At 37.3% G+C, this 19,402-nt stretch overlaps 1 protein-coding gene across 5 annotated transcripts in view; it reads left to right on the forward strand.

The window, feature by feature from the left end:
* Positions 1-19,402, forward strand: part of THSD7A (thrombospondin type 1 domain containing 7A) — a 308,856-nt gene that overhangs the window by 79,287 nt on the left and 210,167 nt on the right. For all 5 annotated transcript variants that reach the window (XM_030008044.1, XM_030008047.1, XM_030008048.1 and 2 more), the window contains one exon: positions 4,868-5,403. In XM_030008044.1, the coding sequence (XP_029863904.1) occupies positions 5,244-5,403 (160 nt within the window). In that variant the 5' untranslated portion in view covers positions 4,868-5,243. The remainder of the gene's footprint in view (positions 1-4,867; positions 5,404-19,402) is intronic.

Raw genomic sequence — 19,402 nt, forward strand, 5'->3', positions numbered from 1 at the left:
GCACAGCTCACACACATAACTCTTAAAGTTCCTGACTTGTCCTCCAAATCCATGATCCAAAAGAATGACATAAATTTAACAAACTGGCATCGTGATACTTCTAATGTTTGCAAAAACAGTTACTCTGGCAAATCAAAAAATAATTAAATAATTGTACTACTTGTATGAGAGAGGCAGAAAATTGCTGGCGTTTTTTTTTTTTTTTTTTTTTTTTTTTTTTTAAATTACAAGTTTGAAAAGAGGATGTGACATAATATAACTCCTTGAAAGGATAAAATCAAGGTCTCTTGACCTCTTCTACCTGCTATGAAAGAATAAGAGAAATCCGTAAATAGTGTATTATGACATGGTCGAGTGTGACACCTAGAGGCCATATGTTTAGGATCCCTGAAGAATAACTTTTTTCCAGCTGCAAGTTTTGCACAGCATATTTAATTTTGGACTTAAGGAATTGAGTTGCACATGTTGAGAGACAAAGTATACTGCAACACATGAATTTTTTTTCAGATTGTTGATGTTTAGGATATTTCTTGTGGCTCCCCTGACTAGGTTCCCTAGCATTGATATGAAGAAAAATAATAGACCATTACTGAGTGTGGTGAGGAGTGCTCAGTGCTCTGCAGCAAAGCCTAAAAGAGCCCTGTACAGCTTATTCCAGCCTGAAGTTCTCAAAATCTAATACAATTCTTGCAAGTCCCATCCCAACAGAATCCTTGCATCTGTAGTAAATTATATGCAGTAAAATCATGCTCGCACAAATTGCAGAGCTAAAAGTTTTGGCCCATGAGTTTATGTCAGGGAATAAACAGTACAAAAGCTTTTTTGAGCTGTTATGTGGGTTATTTAGATCATAGATCTTGCAAAACAAACGTACATGTAAGGGAACATACCACACCTTCCTAACTTCTCTAAAAGTTAGGCGTGCAACCATACCACTGCATCTCATACAGGGAATATATATCCAAGGGCATCCTAATATGGTGACTGAACCGGATCAGTATGTTACAAATTTAGAGTGCATTTCAGAAATATGTGCTACTGTATTATCCAGTGGGTATTGGCTCTAATAAACTCATTATAACTCTAGAGCTCTTTTCAGGCAGTAGTCGACTTATTTGTCTTTGGCAGCACTTGTCATTTTTGTACCTAAGTGAAGGGAAAAAGTCTTGGCAATAAATCAAAATGAGCAGCATTCAGATGAAGAGGACTTTGAATTTTCTACACAAGAAAGAAAACATTTTTCATTCTTTAGAATTTGGGTGATTTTCGTGGTATTCTAGTACTCATGCAGCACAGGTAGTTTAGTGGGGTACAGTTGTAGTTTGTAAAACATCATCTATAGATCTAGAAGAGAGGACTGAAACTTCTCTAAAGATTTCTGGCTTAACCAGACTGTGAAATTGAAGGTGGACAGAAGTCATGCTGCGCACACCTCTTCATTGAGTATTGTTGGCTGTAGAAACAAATGTGCCATATATAGGTTGTACTCTCTGCACACTCTTTGACTTTACTGTGTGTAGAAATACAACATACTCAGGATAGAAGATGATGTGATCCTGAAGCTTTTATTCATGACATTTCATAAACAGAGAAGGGTGCTACTGTGGGACTGCCTGCTAGCAAAGGAATACCAGCAGGGTGATTCGGTTTGGTAGGCAGCATTTCATACCCAGTGGCTAAGAAATTTATATATTGTTCTCATTTCTTTTTCTGCTAAACAAAAGGTATTGCATATTTGTTTTGTCATCCTCTACCTGTTTAATGCTAGGAAACATGAACAAAGTAATTCCAATATTTCATGGCCAACTCTACCTCATTTTCATAAAGGTCTTTGAGGTTAGTCATATTTTTTCTAGAAAACAAAAGGGTGCTATCTTGTCAATCACTTGTGCGAGCAGTTTACAGAGTCCACATAGCTGCTGTGCCTCAAATGAATGATTGTATCCGAATAAGTCTACAGAGACAGATATGCTGGTGCTCCAAGGTACAGCACTGACACCATTATGTTAGTGACACAGATGCTAATGTTGATGGTAGTTTATTTCTATGCTTTGTCTAGAGGTTTCTTCTCAGAATTACTTAACCATTTCTTTGGGAATGTCTAAGCCATAAGCAACTGATAAATTATGATCATTAGGTATGGATTAGGTACGTATATAGCTATGTATGGGTTGCCAGCGTGGGCTGGAAATAATAGTTGCACTGTTAACTGGGAGGGAGGTCCCATGTTCACTGTAGCAAGTAGGAAGAGGGTAAGAGCACATTGGATACACTGGGGTGGAAAAGGCTAATAGCAGCTCTCCAGGTAAGGCATGCCGATAGCAGCTGGAGCCTGCAATCAGGATATATTGCCTCTTGGGTCCGAAGTTTAACTCCTGCAGTTAGGTTGGTGTGGGTGTCTCTGTCTTCAGGCATCAGCCTACTCTTTGGCCTGTAGTTGCACTGGCCTTTCCCTGCCCTGATTAATAGAAGATGAGTGTATGTGCTGCAGAAGTGATCTAGTGTTTGCCAAAACTAGCTCTTCAGGAATCCTTATTTTTTTCCAGACACACAAATACATTTGCATAATAAATATTCCCTCCGTTCTGTCTCTTTGACATATTTCTGAACAGTTTTAAATGCATCATAACTTCTCACCAAAAAAAAAGGTGAAATTATTCTTTCACAGTTCATTGACTTTTGACAGAAAAAATGGTACAACCATAAAAAGTAGTGTGAAATTATTTTATTTTAATAATCTCTATTTTAGTGAAGTTTTAAAAGTATGTGGTCCTATAGTTGCATAAAGATAAGAAAATATTTGAGTGTTTGTGTATGTGTGCTCACTCTCTCTCATGATACTGCTTTGTTCTGCTGTCAAAAACCACTTTGATTCATTGTGCCAGCTACATGGATGATCTGTTCCCCGATGATGTTTCCGGATGATCTGAGTCACGTACAAAATATTTTCAGAGGCTTTCTTTACACGTTCATAAAATTTCTAGGTAGAAGCCATTGTATTTAATAACTCTGAAAAGGGTGCCTTTTCCCCTAGTCACTCTATAAACTTGACTTTTCCCCTGGTGCATAGGTCCAGCTAAAAAGCCAACATTTTTACTCTTAATTTTTCAAAGGAATGTGTAAGTTATATATGTTTCATTTTAACTGTGCAAGTCAATAAAGCTATTGCCACAGATTGCCTGCTGATCTTAAAACTTTTTTAAGCCCTTAAAGTCCTAGTCTTATTTTTTATAAATTATGAAGCTGACATTATTTTTATTAGGTCAAATATTCTCAAGTCCCTCTACGCAGCCTGTAAAATAATGTGCATGTGACTAACTTAACCCCAAATTTACCTGTGAAATTGCTATAGTTCTATAAACTCAGAGAGCATTTTGATTTAAAGCAGTATTCTGTCCAGTCCAACAAAGCAAAGGCTGAAGGGGTTTCCATGCTTCCTAAAGTGAATACGGCATGATGAAGCAAAGTGAATAAAATGTATTTCCAGAAGTGCTTTAGCTGAGGGTACAAGTTTTGCATCAGGATGCTATAAATTTGTTAAGATCATGGCTTTCTGTGTATCCCTTATCAACCTATAATCTCCTGATTGTTGCCTGTTTTTCAACAGCTGAGGAACAGTAATCCACACTTGCTTATCTCTCTTAATCACAGCCTCACAGTGCTAGAGCTCCCTGAGCCTTTAATTCCCTCTTAGAGGCGTAACAGAGTGGAAAGTAAACAAAGACGAATTTGCAACCTTCAACATTGCTAATTTGCTCTGATGTCAGAATATTTAAACAGGCAAGGACTTGGGAATTATTTGATCACGGCTGATTTTAATCTAATGCATGTGAAAAGGCTGAGTCTGGGAAGGTTGTGCAAAATGACAGGCGTCCCAAGAGAGGTTGACTGAAGGTTTCTTCTTTAAACAACAATAGCTCCATCATTTTCAAACTCTGGATCTTGTATTCTTACCGTGTATTTTTGTAGTTGTTTGCATTTTTAATGAATTTTTTTTAATATGATAGCAGTTTTCTTGAAAATTCCTCATTTTCTTCCCAGTTTATAGGTGTCCGAAACCCAATCTTTAGGCTTGTTATTGCATCTGTTCACTGGGTAGTGCATGGGAGAGATAAAGATCCCTATTTAAAAAGCTTTGTCTCTCTCCACGTTTTTGTATCATCATGACAGCCTAATGTATCCTGAATACTTTCATATGTAAAACTCAGTGTATGTTTTAAAAATGATTGATAACTTGATCTTCAAATTATTTTAAATTACACAGTTGACATTTATGCATGTATATATGTGTACATACTTGCTGGATAGAAAAGGATGTTATCTTGCATTATATATTACATGCACACTTCAACTACCACAGAGGTGATGTGCTTACACATACATACACGTTATCATATAGATATATTCATCTGTCCTCACAGCAGATAGCTATATGTTATTACCTGAAACAGGTTTGATAAATATGCAATGTAAGTTAGTGTTTTTTTCTTTTTTCTTGTTTTCTGCATTTTCTTCCCTTTCCCCTCCTAAAGTCTTAATTGTCTATTTAATGCATGCGTAATCACTTATTTTTTGTTGTTTACAAAATGGTTAATGCAGCATATGTATTATTATCAGGAGAAATGTCTGATGCTCTCTTAATTAATATATATCATTCTGATTATATCTGTTCTGGTTGTGTGACTTGTGTTTCTGAAGCATGTCTGATGATTTCTTTTCTTCTTAGTATGTATCATTTGGGATATTCCAGGGAGAGACGTGTCTGGGAAGCCAGCCTTTTGCAGTCACTCTCTGCGTCGAAATTACAGCACTGGGCTATTTGTGTTTCTACTCATCCCTGTTTCTCTCTGTCTCTCACTCTCTCCAGCTGGTGTAAATGACTGCTGCTGCCTCCCAGAGCAAGATAACCTGCTCAGTCAGCTGGAGCCCCCTGCGGACAGCTGTCTTGCTTTTAGCTGATGGAAAACTGCTACTAACCGCTGAATGGAAGAGCGTGGAGCAGCAACCATACTAGCAGCAGCAGCAGCCGCCGCCGCCGCCGCTGCAGCAGCAAGAGCGAGCAAGGACTCTATTGTTCCCTGGTGTTAAACAGTTTTTCCTTTTCAACTGCCATGCACAGCAGTGGAAGAGAGGTTTCCAATCCCCTTCTCCCTGTGAAGAAATTCTGAAGAGGGGAATATTATTTGAAGAAGGTTTTGTGGTCGTGCTGCGGGTTTTGGAGGTGGCAGCAGGCTGCTGGAGGCATGGGGTTGAGAGAAGGGAGCGCTGCTTTCTGCCGTGGTCCAGGGGTTTCTGCCGTGCCAGCCCAGTGCGTGGGAGTTCTCGTGCTTCTGCTGCTGGGAATCTGGGACGCTCGTGCACAAAGTGAATTTCAAACTTCGTCGGTGTATCTGTGGAAGACCGGTAAGTAAGGATGCTATGTTACCACAACAGCAGCGTTATGTATTTTTTGTTGCAAGTAATAACCTTTTTGTGTGCTTTGTGTGTGCGGAGAGAAAAAGTTAAATCTAAATTACTAATGTTTACTTGCAGGATTATAGGGGGAAAAAAAATTAGGTCATCTTCCAGGATTCCACCAGCCAAGCAAATATGGCTATTAAAACCCCACATTTGTGACTCTGTGGCACTGTTACTGGGTTCTCTTATGTATTTTTTGGTGTCTTCTGAGGTTTTTCATTTTGTTTAGTAGCTCTGTGTTGTATGTAAACAGCAAAGGTCAGGGCATTAGCACCTGTCCACAATGGGAAGGAACATTTGTTACAACTGGAGTCAGCAATGTTAACAGTGCTCTAAAAATATTGACTTTTCACAAAGAAAGATGTAATTCAGCATGTCTAATCTTTGTGCTCTGTGCTGACAGGGAATATATTCAGCGTGGTAATTGATGGGGAGTTGGGTTTGTTAAATTTAGGTTTGTTGCACAGTATATAGGACCTGTGAAAGCTAATGATGGGTTAGGTGAAATAATCCAAGGGATGCCAGATCTTATAACCAAAGAGCCAAAGGCAAACAGGCTATGTGGATTCAGCACCACACTAGATAGATAATTTCCTCTACTTTGATACTAATGAGTTACGTGTCTGTTTTAAAGATTGCATAGTCATAACAGTGTTCCGACCTTAACTTTGCATTAAAAATCAGTGGGGAATTTTCCTGTGTCTATTAATATATTACATTAATTCAGAACTTTAGCAGTGATGAATATGTGCATTTTAGTTGCCTAATACAGTTTTAGTTCTTATGTAAGTAGTGTCAGAGTCTCCTTTAGGAAACTTAAAAATTTCAAGCCAGTAAATATTTCACAGTGGCTTTGACAGTTGGCTTTCTTCCCTGTACGTTGCCAGGAATAAAACAATCCCCAAAGTAGCATTTTGTTTAAAAACTGCTTTTCCATCAAAGGATTATATAGTAGTAAGAGAGAGTGCAAATTAATCATTTGTCTGAAAAACAACTTTGAGAAGATAGTCTTTTCCCTGGATGGAGGGCCCCAGCCTTCTGCCACAGAAGCAGATCAATTTACAATTACAGTGATATCCTGAATTTTTTAAGAGGCTCCATCTATCCAGCAGCTCAGGGAGGAGATTAAAAGGAAATTCATTTAAACAAGAAGACAAGCTTTCCAATAGCACTAGAAAGAGAAATCTGAAGAAGGGAAAATCCTTTGCAACTTTCACTTCTGACTGAAAGATGGGTTGCACGATGACAGTGACCCATTTTTTTTCTTTTGAACCATTGACAAATTCAAACCATAGTTTTTAGTTCCATTACAGATTTGTAAATGTTCAGCACACACTTAAAAAGAGATAAAATACTTGCGCAGGTTTATGCAAAAGCACAGTAATAATACAGCATTTTCATAAAGCATTTTACGTTTATCCTAAGTTGCTAGGCATCAGTAGACTAAACTCTCCAGCACTTTATTATGTCTCCGTTTAACAGTTTAATGGATTGTATTTGAAAATGTTAAAATAATAACATAGGTTGAGAAGAATAATAACTCTAGTTAACTAATACTTACAAACATGCACTGTCAATTTGCTACAGACTTAACTCTGCTTACTTTGCTTATAGTACATGTGCTCTGAAGTCATGTCAGTTAAACCAGCTAGAAGGAAACTGGGTTGTTTTTTGTTTTCTCCCCCTTTTCTCCCTTCTTGCCAAAGACAGCTCTTAAGAAATTTTTGTTTAGAACAGGTATGATCTAATTACACTGCCTGATGAAGAGCTGCTGCTTCCCTTCAGCTTTTCTTCTGTGACCTCACTCCTCTGTTTTGCCTGCAATAAGGAATAGGATAAGCATGTTCACTGTACGTTTTTTTGTATAATAACATTAGTAGTTTGATGATAACATGATGAAAAACAAGTCAGAGTGGCACTTTTCAAACAATGAATGGCAAGATGCAGTGGATAAGGTGGTGCATCTGTGTTTGGCTTCTAATCAAATCTTTGCACTCTTTTTGTTAGCTGTTTATTGAGTTTTGCTGTTTTCCCCCTCCTCTTTGTGGGAGGTTCTAGAAAGTGAACTGGGAGAATTGCTGGTCAGTGATCTGAAGGGATATCTAGTATATGGTGTATAAAGTTCAGCTAAAGTATCAGAGGCAATAATAAAACTGAACAGTAGTGAGCTCATCCAACTCAGATGGTATTTTGCTTTGCTTGCCGTGAAGGAAGTGGGTCAGGGGAATGTGTGGCTAAGACTGTGTCTAGGAAATCAGCTTCATTATATGCCTTTTGGGACCTGTTACGTCCATTTGTTGAGAAACATGCTATTTTTGTATTGAATTTAGTCTGGCATCAGCTTTTGTAAGTGCTGTTCATGACTTGCATGTGTCTGGTTTTTATTTCTAAAGATTTTTGAAATAATGTCTTGGTGTATGCTACTCCATGTCTTCTATACTGGTTTACTGCATTGTGTTTTCCTAAGGACGCCCTTGACAATAATCTGCAGGGGTTGTTAGGATTGAGTTGAGGCATTCTTTCTCCTAGAAGATAACAATTGTGATATCTGGTACAGTTTCCTTATACTTTTTTTTTTTTTTGAGGGGTTGGTGTTTTGTTTTATGGGGTTTGGGGTGTTTTGGTTTTGTTTTGGGAGGGAGTGCGGGAGCATTCTTCTAATTCAAATTTCAACTGTTTACTTCCAAGCTATGAAAACCTCTCAGGGGTCATGACTTTTCCTGTCTATTACCATCCTCCTGTCTACTACCATAAAAATCTGAGGTCTTTGTAATACTCAGGTTAACCATTTTGGGGTTTAATTATCTTTGATTCAGCAAGGACAATGTTGTGAACAACCTGCTTTGGGCAGGAAGATTGAACGAAATGATCTCCAGAGGTCCCTTCTAATCTCCACCATCCTGTGATATGGATGCCATCACTAAATCATTTCTACTTCTTCAGCTGAAACTGCTTTGAAGTTTTGGCTTTCATAACTTTTTTGATCTCTTGTGAGAACGGGTATTTGCTGTTGCGTATTTATGCTGCAATTATGGTGTGTTTAAGGGACCTTCAGTGTTTTGAATGGCATTTAGATGAACATAGTTACTAGTCTTTAAACTAGGTTTCTTGCCAAACTTTCTCATTCCATACCATACAGACCTGGTATATGCATTTTTTTCAGATACAAATACACAGCTCGTTCATTTTGTGTGGTCGCTAGGAAAGCCATCTGCTTTCTTTAACATAAACTAAAGCAAAGTCTCCATCTGTGCAGAATACCTGGCTCTTCACAGCAGAGTGATGAAACAGCTAAATTCCTTGAGTTGAGTCATGGTGTCTGTCTGCTTGATGATTTGAGGTAGAGAACAGCAGTTTTTAGCAACTTGGAGAACAAAAGTGGTGGTATTAAGGGGTGGTGATTCCATTGATGTGGACACACACTGCTGAGCATTGAACTTTTGAAGTTGAAAGAATTTTTGAATGACCTTTTTTGTTCACCAGTAATTGCCCTTCTCTGAGTCCACTGATTTCATTTGCAATGAATAGTTATTTGGTTTGGTTTCTACACTACTACACTGAAGTTCTGTGAGTTCCTGAAATGTTTTAAATTTCATTCGTATTCTACCTTAACTATTATGAAGCCTTACTGAATTGTTTCTATATATGCACAAAAACCCCAGTAAATCTGTGCCACAATTCAGTAAAAACTGCTTGTGTTAACTTTTGTTAAATGTTATTGCCCGGTTTCTTTTATTTTTAAAGTGAAATTTCCATATTCAAGAACAGTTTATAATCTTGTTTATACTGTCCCTAATTGGCTAAGATTTTGATGTAAGTTTTGCAGTGAACAGTGTGAGGACCACTGATTCCTAAATAAAGACTGCCATACAGTTATCACTCTTCTAGAAACAAGAAGATGCATATTTTTCTTGGTCTGTCATTTCATGATGCAGGCCATATATATACCATTTCTATACACAACTGACTAAGCGTAGGCATTTCTTGCCACATCAGAACTCTCCTTTACTTCTTTCTACCCAGTGCTTCATTTGTTTTCGTTAAATCAACCGACACAGTGATCTGTGATGTGCTGTCAGTGTTGGGTGTAATGCCTGCCTACAGTTACTAATATAATTACTGAAGAGCTGCACAAAATCAGCAAGGTTCGATCACACTGTAAAATTGCTTCTTCTGACAGTTTGAAGTAATGCACATTACACTCTTGAAGTGGAAGATGCAGCATTGGCTTGATATCTCTGGGAAAAAAAAGTCATAGGAAAAAATCTGGGAGGCAGTGCCTTTGCCATTATCTGTTTTAAAGACTATTGATCAGATCTCAGATAGTATAGATCAGTATAGCTCTGCTGAATTATTTGACCTATCTGCAATTGTGTGATACCAAGACTTGGTCTTCTGTATAACAACTGCAGTTGGATGTTTTCCCCTTCTTTTTAACAAAGGTAGAACTTGAAATAGATTTTCTGCAGGTAACAGTGCCTTTTTAAAATTAAAGAGAAAAAGGCTTTGTTTCCTGAAGAGAACACTTAAGTATCTCTATATTTTTATGCTTATGTTGTGTCTCAGTATGTGTGAATTGGTCCTTAGGTAATAACTTGCTCAACATTTGAGGCAGGGAAGAATCAGAGGAAAGGTGATAATATGGGTACAGGAAACATACAGATGATCACATGTACTCTTGGGGTGGTGGAGGCCCCGAGTGAAATCAATGTGCCAAGTGGTTTCCAGTGGGACCAGAGCTCTGCAGCACAAGAGCTCTCCTTAACCTCTTTCTGAGCTTTTTCAGGAAGCAGCATCTCTACATGATTTTTCCTTATTCCATTGTCTAGAGAAGAGGACTGCGCAAGGGCCTCCTACTTCACCCGAAAAGCCTATGAACAAATGTTTTTGCTGTTTCAAGGTGTTACTATGGGATCTTGTAACCAAATCGTGCTTCTTCACTGCTTGATATGAACTTGGGTCTCAAACATCCACACCCCACCCTGCCCCACCCCCGATTTTTAACCTCTTGGTTTTCTGCTTACCCATGGAGTAGAACAAACACAACCTCTGTACCATTGCATCCTGGGTTTTACAATTTTTACACCTTCCAAGGCCCAAATCTAATTTAAAAAGAGTTTGGTGCCACAAATGGTATTGGAGAGAGGAGGGTTTCCAACACTTTGTCTGAAATTCCTCTTCTAATACCTTTGGTGGCTAATAAACATAAAATCAGTGAATAAAATGTCCTTATTTTATTTTCCCAGTGTATGTCCCTAGGACTGTCCTTATTTTCACAGGACTGAGTGTTCCTATCTCATATTAATGCCTGAGGAGGGCAGAAGTCCTTCCTAGGACTGGCAGTCCAGCAGGCATTTCAAAATGTGCCTAAATACACACTGACAAGAATGATCACAAGCGAAGAGGGAGAGAGAAAAATTATCTAACCAGCCCTCTGATTAAAGCACTTACCTTTCAAGGGTTGTTTCAGCTTGTTTGTTGAAGCTGTTCCATCATATAGCAGAAAACTCCTCATTTGTTTCAGTATTTTTTTTTTTTTTTCCAAAACCAGAGTAAAGAATTTTTGCAGTAATCGCAACTTGAGACTGGAGACAGATAAGCCCATGTCAGTAAATAGAAAACTCCTGATTTTAAAGAGATTATGAAGAAATGATCTGAAGAGGCGGATTAGATGTGAAGACCTAGGGAAAATGCTAAATAAGAAAAGATGTTTTAACTTGAGGCCTGACTGTCAGGAAGGAAATTCACATGTGCTGATGAAAGAGGGCAATGAGGACCTCTTAAAGGCAAAATAGAGCCCTAGTTATGGCATGGTAGGCTTGAGCTGGTACTTACACATCCTTGAGGAGGGAGAGAAAGAGGTCAAGGTTTTTAAACTGTCAATGTAAAAGATGTTTTTCAGGATTCATCTTTTTGATTCTCAGGTCTTCAGTTACAGAATAAGATAAAAGGAATGTTAGTAAAAGCTGCATTTCATCAGCTTTTCAAAGAATAAAAACTATTCAAGCAAAATGTGCTAAAGATGCTTTAGTGCTACCTCATTGATTTAAAATATAAATGATCCTCCAGGCCTGAACATGGTTAAGTGTTGGTTACATATGCCCTGCATAAATTCATATTAATTAGCGTTAAAATTTATAACTTCTATTGCATTCTGTAGTGTGCATCTAAGCAAGCACACTTTTTACTGTCTGTCTCCCAGTTAAATTTGACTTTTATGTAGTGAAATGGGGCTTGTCTATCTATGACTTGAATAAAGAAATATTCATTTTCATTAAGCATGTTCATCACTCTTGCACTTTGCCCTCATTTATAAAATATCCTTTCAGATTTTTTATTCAACAGAAATTGTGCAAGGCAAGTATTAAGTCTTTGATTAATGCAAAAGGTTTTTAGTGCAGTCTGGCAACAAAACATTTGGCAGAGATGCAGAAAATGGCTGCTTTAAGGAAAGTATTTATAAATGTTTTTTAGTAATCTGTCCTTATTTAAGAAAATCAGAGTAAATATTTAAATGTTTGGAGAAAAATTTTGTGCTGCTGAAATTCTTTTTCTTATGCAGTTACTTTGCCATATCTGAACTAGGAAAACAGAAAAAAGTATGACTGATATTGTAAGCCTCTAGTTAAGATAAGTAATATACTCTGGGCTAATGGTTGACTTCACTTGTAGGATAGCATTTTGAATCTGTCAGAAAAGTGGAACATAGTAGTTGATCATGTTGTACTGGTAGCTGAGAATGTCTGGATTGTTTTTAGCAAGTGCCCTGGAGTGCTTACGCTAACTGGATCAGCTGAATCCCTCAGCTTATAGGGATGCTGGAATAAGAGAATACCTCTGTCGTGGTTTAACCCCAGCCAGCAACTAAGCACCACGCAGCTGCTTGCTCACTCTTCCCCCTCTCCCAGTGGGATGGGGAGGAGAATTGGAAAAAAAACCCAAAATAACCCAAACCCTCATGGGTTGAGATAAGAACAGTTTAATAACTAAACTAAACTAAATAATATTATTGTTATTCTATTTTTTATTATTAATTGTAATGTAAAGGAATAGAACAAAAAGAAAGACATTAGACCCAAGAAAAGACAAGTGATGCACAATGCAATTGCTCACCACCTGCTGACCGATGCCCAAGCAGCGATCCGCCCCTCCTGGCCAACTCCCCCCAGTTCATATACTGAGCATGACGTTCTATGGTATGGAATATCCCTTTGGCTAGTTTGGGTCAGCTGTCCCGGCCGTGCTCCCTCCCACCTTCTTGTACACCTGCGTGCTGGCAGATCGTGGGAAACTGAAAAATCCTTAACATAGGATAAGCACTACTTAGCAACAACTAAAACATCAGTGTGTTACCAACGCTATTCTCCCACTAAATCCAAAATGCGCTGTACCAGTTACTAGGAAGAAAATTAACTCTATCCCAGCCGAAACCAGGACAATCTCAAAAGCTATGGGTTGTTTTGTTCTGTAGGCTGGCTGCTCCAGTGTTGGATTAATTCAGTTTATTAATATCTTATAGACCAGGGTTTAACTTTACAGTTCCCAACTCCACTTGATGTTGATGTCTTTATTGTATCATGTTCATCCAATCCATTGTTCAGATGTCAGAAGTATGTATTTTTTAACACAGTAACTCCAGATTTCATAGAAAGCCCAATTCCCATAATACAAAAGCTAGTATTCTCAAAGACAAGTAGTAATCTATATTTTGAGGTAAAATTTGCCATGGTAGAAATTAAATTGCACATTAAACTACGTATTGTAGCTGAGAAAGTAGTTTTAGGCATTTAGGACAATACATATATTTATTCTGTTTATTGAAGGTCCTTTCCTGCATGCACAACTTTCTTCATTACATATGTCTTTTTTTCTTTTCTTGTATTCCTCTGCAATCTGTTTTCTGTCCACAAAAAAGTCTTCTCCATGTAACAGGGCTGGGAGATCCTTTTCTGGATGTATGTCCAGTCAAAATCTCTGTTTCTCTTTCTTAGAGTAGTGAAGCTGAAAAAAAGTGGTGGGTTCATTAGGTGGGTAAGGATATGTTTAAATTCAGACTGTCAGAGGTTGAAGATCCAGTTGTTTCTTGTGGAGCCTCAGAGGAGGCAATGGGCTGGCAGAGGCTACAGTTACAGACAGGAGCAGCATTGGCTTGGGTTCTATATATGGATTTCTTCTTTCTTTTTATGTCTGTTTCTGTCTAGTGAGGCAGAAAAAAATATATAGAGTTACTAAAATAATGGAAGAATTAGGTGAGAGAAACATCCGGAAACCCTAAAAAAAAATCACATTATTTGGTAAAATTTTTCCTAAATGATCACAACTAAAATAATTGTATTGTATTGGATATTAAATCCCAGTCAAACAAATGTTAATGTGAGCAGTTCTACTACCACTAGAACAAATTAATCTCTCCTAGAAATCCCATTTTTTACCACTTTCACATGAATGCTGTACAGTGTTAAACATATCAGTGTCTGGGATTTCACACAAAATCCAATAGACATGTATTGTAGCAATCACCACGTTCTCAGCATTAATTAGCACTGTACGTTTTGGTGTGGCTGACATTTCTGGGTGTTGTCAGTAGACCACAGTAGCTGTCTTTTTGAATTCACTTTCTGTATTCTGTGAGCATTGCCAAGATTGTTTTGGTGTTTTTAAGTCTGTGGAATAGAGAAGGAAAATCTGGTGTATTTGCATGGATTCAGGGAAGGAGTGGCATTAGATGCAGCCCTTACTGGCTGGCCCAAGTGGAGGCTTCTTGTATGACCCCTAGTGAATGGTGTTGCTGGAAGCACGGCAAGCTTTCAAATGTCCAAATACCGGTAAGAGTTTTCCATAGGTATTTTGAGAGGGAGAGAGATAGTAAGTAACTGTTTTGTGTCAACTGTTTATATTGCAATAAAGTGAGTTTGAGGATATTAATTCGAAATGGTTTCTGATGTAATGAGACATACTTAAACATTTTAAAGATTGATGACATCTGCTAATCCAATGAGAAATTTCTTAATGAGATATGTTATTACTTTCTTCCTCCTGTATTATGCAAAATGAAATGTTTATATTAGTGAACAATAATATAACTCTCCTTATGTGTGCTAGGGAATAGCTATTTTACCACTAAGTCATTAGAGAAATAAAGAATAGAACAGTGAGCGATTGTTTTATAATGACTTGTGTTTGTACAGTGCCTAGCACAACTGAATTCTCTTCAGTTGCTGGTGTTCTTATGTACCACAGCTTTATGCAAAATGACATAATTAAGACTTGTTAAAGATGCTCTTTACAAAGATACAAAGATAAATTATTAACTTTCTAAAAGAACATTCAAATAATTTCAAGTGCCAAAAATAGTTCAAATAGCTGATATCAGGATACTGTACTAGAGGATAATAGAGGAGAAAATAATTTTCATAGGAAAGCAGTGTTATGAAAAAGCTTGGAAGCAGGATTGTCTGTGTGATAGTTCCAGAATGCATTGTTGGGAGAAAATGTCTTCAGTAGCAAGAGGAATGTTTTAAAATGTTACTTAGCATTTCCACATTCACAGATTTGGCAGTCATCCCTCCTTCTATTTGCATGATACAAAACTCTTGTTTTGAATTTGATATGAATGTGCTTGATTATCCTAAAAGATCACTTGTGTTATGTAAGATTTTGCTTGTTTTACAGTTTTCTACTGACTGGTTGAATCAAGTGTACATCGTGATGTATTTTGTCCCATTTTATTCTGTTTTACTTGACTTGTGATTTTTGGTCAAAATAATGCCTGGATTAGGGGAAGAGGTGGAGGAAGAGGATACAAGCTATTACAGTAACAGTAGGACTGCTACATCTTGCAACAGGGAACATCAAACCTTATTTAAAAAAAAAAAAAAGCAGCCATTATAAGCTAGGAAAGAGGCTGATCTTGAATCCAGTCTCAGCTCTGCAAGTGGTTTGCAGTGGTGACATTGTGAATTTGTTTCCTCTTCTGTAAAGTGACATTTATGTGAGTATAGCTTTCTGTAGGTCTCTGTCCAAACAAAAAAACAGAAGAAACTTTGAGACTTGTGATTTTTGATATAGTTATCATACAGTTCCCAAGAAACCAACACTTTAGCACACTTGCAGTACTTGCCATATGCAAGCAAAAATGGATGTAATGGAAGAGAGTAGGACATTTAGGAAACAGGAAGAAAGAAGTTAACATGAGTGGAGAATACAAACATGAAAAGCATGGGACAAGCAACCAGCAGCTATTTTCTGTTGAATACAAATATTTAAAATAGATTGTGAGTTTGAAAAACTCAGGGGGCTGAGAGAAGGTGGCAATTGCTGTATGAACATATATGGAAATTTTTTAGCTAACATGAGTTTTCTAATGAATCTGTCTGGAAGCTATTTTAATATGACATTTCTAACAATACATATACCTGTGTGTGCATGTTTGTATGTGTGATGTATATGTGATAGTGTGGAAACAGTACTGAACAACACTGTATGGATCCAATGGCACTACCTTAAAATAAATATAACCATAAGTTACCTAGGTCTTAAGTGTCTGACTAAAATAGTAGTACAGCTTGAATTTGTGGTCACATCTAATAACAGAAGCGTTTTTTTTTTTTTTATGTACCACTAACTTATTTTAACAAATTCCAGCTTCACTGCTGCTGCTTACCTTGCTATTTTTAAGAGGCATACTTTGAAGGCTGCCATTGAAACCACTTTTTTGTAACCCTAAATGAAATTCACAGTCAGCATTGCCTTTTAGACAGCTGCATTGGAAAGACCAACTCGTTCCTCTAAGACATTCTTGGTGCCACGCAGAAGTGAATGAAAGGAAGAGGAGGGAGAGTGATAAAGCGACTGAGCATGCAAGGAAGATTTTTAGTCTTTAACTTCATGTGGATGAATGACTTGTGGCTCTCCATATTTCAACTTGATATATGAATGTCAACATCTTGGGAATAGTTTGGGTACCTGAACCATAAAGCTAGGAAATTCAGGTTATTTTCTACATTGTACTTCCATGTCTTTGTAGGGAGCTGCAGGAGAAGTCTATGGGCTGTGCTGCACAATATGAGTTCTCTGAAACTCTGCAAAATGCATACCATGACAGATTTGTATAGGTGATTTACTTATTTACTAGTGATAAATATTTCTTTTTTCCCCCTCTGTGTTTAATATACTTTAAAATCTTTATGGAGTAAATCAAGATGATGAATATATGTAGTGATTATAATTGAGTCTTGGTTCTTTTGTCATGTTACACATTTAAACTACTTTATCAGATGTACTACCAATTACATGTGATGGAAGTAACCCTAAATTTATGATTTTTGTTACATGGATATGACAACTCAGTTTTTGAGATAGCATCATTTTTGCCTTTTTCTTATCCTGACTCTGCAACAAGTTCATTTTATTGCTCTGAGAATGTTATGTAGTAAATTTCTTCCCTTGAAAACACTGAATTTGCTAGGTTACATGCTTCATAGTTTCTTCTGAACAGTGTACTTATTAGTTTGTCTCTTGGCACAAAAGTAACAGTCTTTAAGGGTCAGGGTCCAGAACCAAAAGCTAAAATTGGGCAGTAAAGACTTTACCTTTTGGATGCAGAAGTAGGTTTTCCAAAATAGGTATGTTTTTCTGAAGCCTCACATATAAAGGGACATTGCTGATTAGAAATGAAGTAACAATTCATAGAATTATAGAATCATTTAGGTTGGAAAAGACCTCCAAGATCATCGAGTCTAACCATCATCCATGCCCACTAAACCTTGTCCTGAAGTACCCCGTCTACTCGCTTTTTGAATACCTCCAGGTATGGTGACTCAACCACTTCCCTGGGCAGCCTATTCCAATGTCTGACAACCCTCTCAGTAAAAAATTTTTTCCTAATATCTAACCTAAATCTCCCTTGCCTCAACTTGAGGCCATTTCCTCTCATCCTGTCTCCAGCCACCTGACAGAAGAGACCAGCACCCACCTCACTGCAACGTCCTTTCAGGTAGTTGTAGAGCACGATAAGGTCTCCCCTCAGCCTCCTCTTCTCTAGACTAAACAGCCCCAGCTCCTTCAGCCGCTCCTCATAGACTTATGCTCCAGGCCCCTCACCAACCTGGTTGCCCTTCTCTGGACATGTTCCAGCACCTCAATGTCTTTCCTGTAGTGAGGGGCCCAAAACTGAACACAGTACTCGAGGTGCAGCCTCACCAGCGCCGAGTACAGGGGAACAATCACCTCCCTGCTCCTGCTGGCCACACTAGTGAACTAAAAATTACTGCCATGCAAAAAGTCTCTCAAAATGACAAAATCTGTTGCTTACATAATGTCTTCATCACTCTCATTTAAGAAAAAGAATATAGGTGTGTTCATATAGATGAGAAATCTTTCATATTATTATTAGACTAGAAACAGATGAAACAGTGAACATGTGTCTCTGACAGTAAATTATGTGTTCTTACTGTTCATATATAGATGCTAGTTTGGCTGTAAGCTATTGTAAGAAAGATAGTAGATAATTTGCTTCTGAAGTAGCTTATGTATCTCTTACAAGGTTGTATATACATCTTCCGAACTAATAACCTTGCTGTTTTAGTAAATTAAAGGCAATCTTCAATATATGCCCATACCTTTCTAAATATAGTTTTCTCAGCAAGTAAAACACTCATATCCAGAAAGTTTATTATTATTATACTATGAACACAATCCAGTCTGTATATAATCTCCTGAGAGCAATGAGTAGCACTCCTAGAGGCAGGGATTCATTAACAAAATATGGATTTAAAGAGAACTTGAGATGAAGAAAAGGTGCAACTTAATTAAAGACAAAATATTAAAAGGAAGAGAAAAAAATGAGTTTTTAGTCTTGTGATGCCTATATTAGATGCTGATGCAATTCAGCATTGCAATTTCTTTTTAATTTAAGACAGTGATTCATCACCTTTTATGTAAATGTTACCAGAGAGAGTTATTTTGGAAAGGAAAACCAAAATGTATTAAGAAGCCATAAAACAAAGATGCCCTGCTATCTGTATAATGAATCAGATAATATGTTGCCTTTTTGTTATCTTTTCTTCATTGAAATTATTTAAAAAGAATCAAGTTATCATTAGCTAAGGCTTACTAAATCTTCAGAACATTATAATAGTTTAACCTAGATAGGGAAAACAGATTAATAAATATGACATCTGGAAAAAAACTAAAACCCACCAAACATAAAAGTTGGAGTTTAGAACATCAAAGATAGCATGGCAATTAAAAAAAAAAAAAAAAAAAAAATTTACTTTAGTGTTACGTCATTCACCTGGGTCTGGAGCTAACAGACAGGGAGTTCATCTAATTTGCTGCAGTTGGTTATAAACAAGGAGTCCATCTGAAGTAGTAGTGTTGCTTTTGGTTTTGAATTTTTAAAGTAAAGATGAAGAAGGATCCCTGAAGATAGAAACTCATTAAGAAAGCCAAGGGCTTTTTGGAGAATACGTTCTGTTCAGGGTGGTTTTTTGTTCCCCACTTTGTATGTCTTGGAGCACATTGCAGCTTCTAATGAAAAAATAATGCAGTTCATTAATCTGGAAAAACTTCTGAAAGTCGCTACATTCTCACACTATTCTGGGAATTAGTTTGAACATAATTGGTTGGATGTCAATATTAAAAAGCACTCTAATGAAAAAGGAAATGCTCAAACTATGATAGTTTGCAGCTTCTGATGAAAAATTTAATGAGGCTGAATAATTACCCCTTCTCTCCTCTTTCTTCCCAATCCGCCATGTCTTTTGCAATCTCTGCTTTATATTTTTTGTAAATATTTTAAGCAGTAGGATTTCTATCACCGTAATTGAAAGACTACACTATTGTCTGCATGTCGCACTATTTTATAGCTAGTTTGCCTTTTTCTGTAATCTTTCTTTCCCTTCATGACTAGATTACTCAAGAAGAGTATTTGTCAGTTGTCATG

The sequence above is a fragment of the Aquila chrysaetos genome, chromosome 3 (genome assembly GCF_900496995.4).
Source record: "Aquila chrysaetos chrysaetos chromosome 3, bAquChr1.4, whole genome shotgun sequence".
In the NCBI taxonomy this organism is placed as follows: domain Eukaryota; kingdom Metazoa; phylum Chordata; class Aves; order Accipitriformes; family Accipitridae; genus Aquila; species Aquila chrysaetos.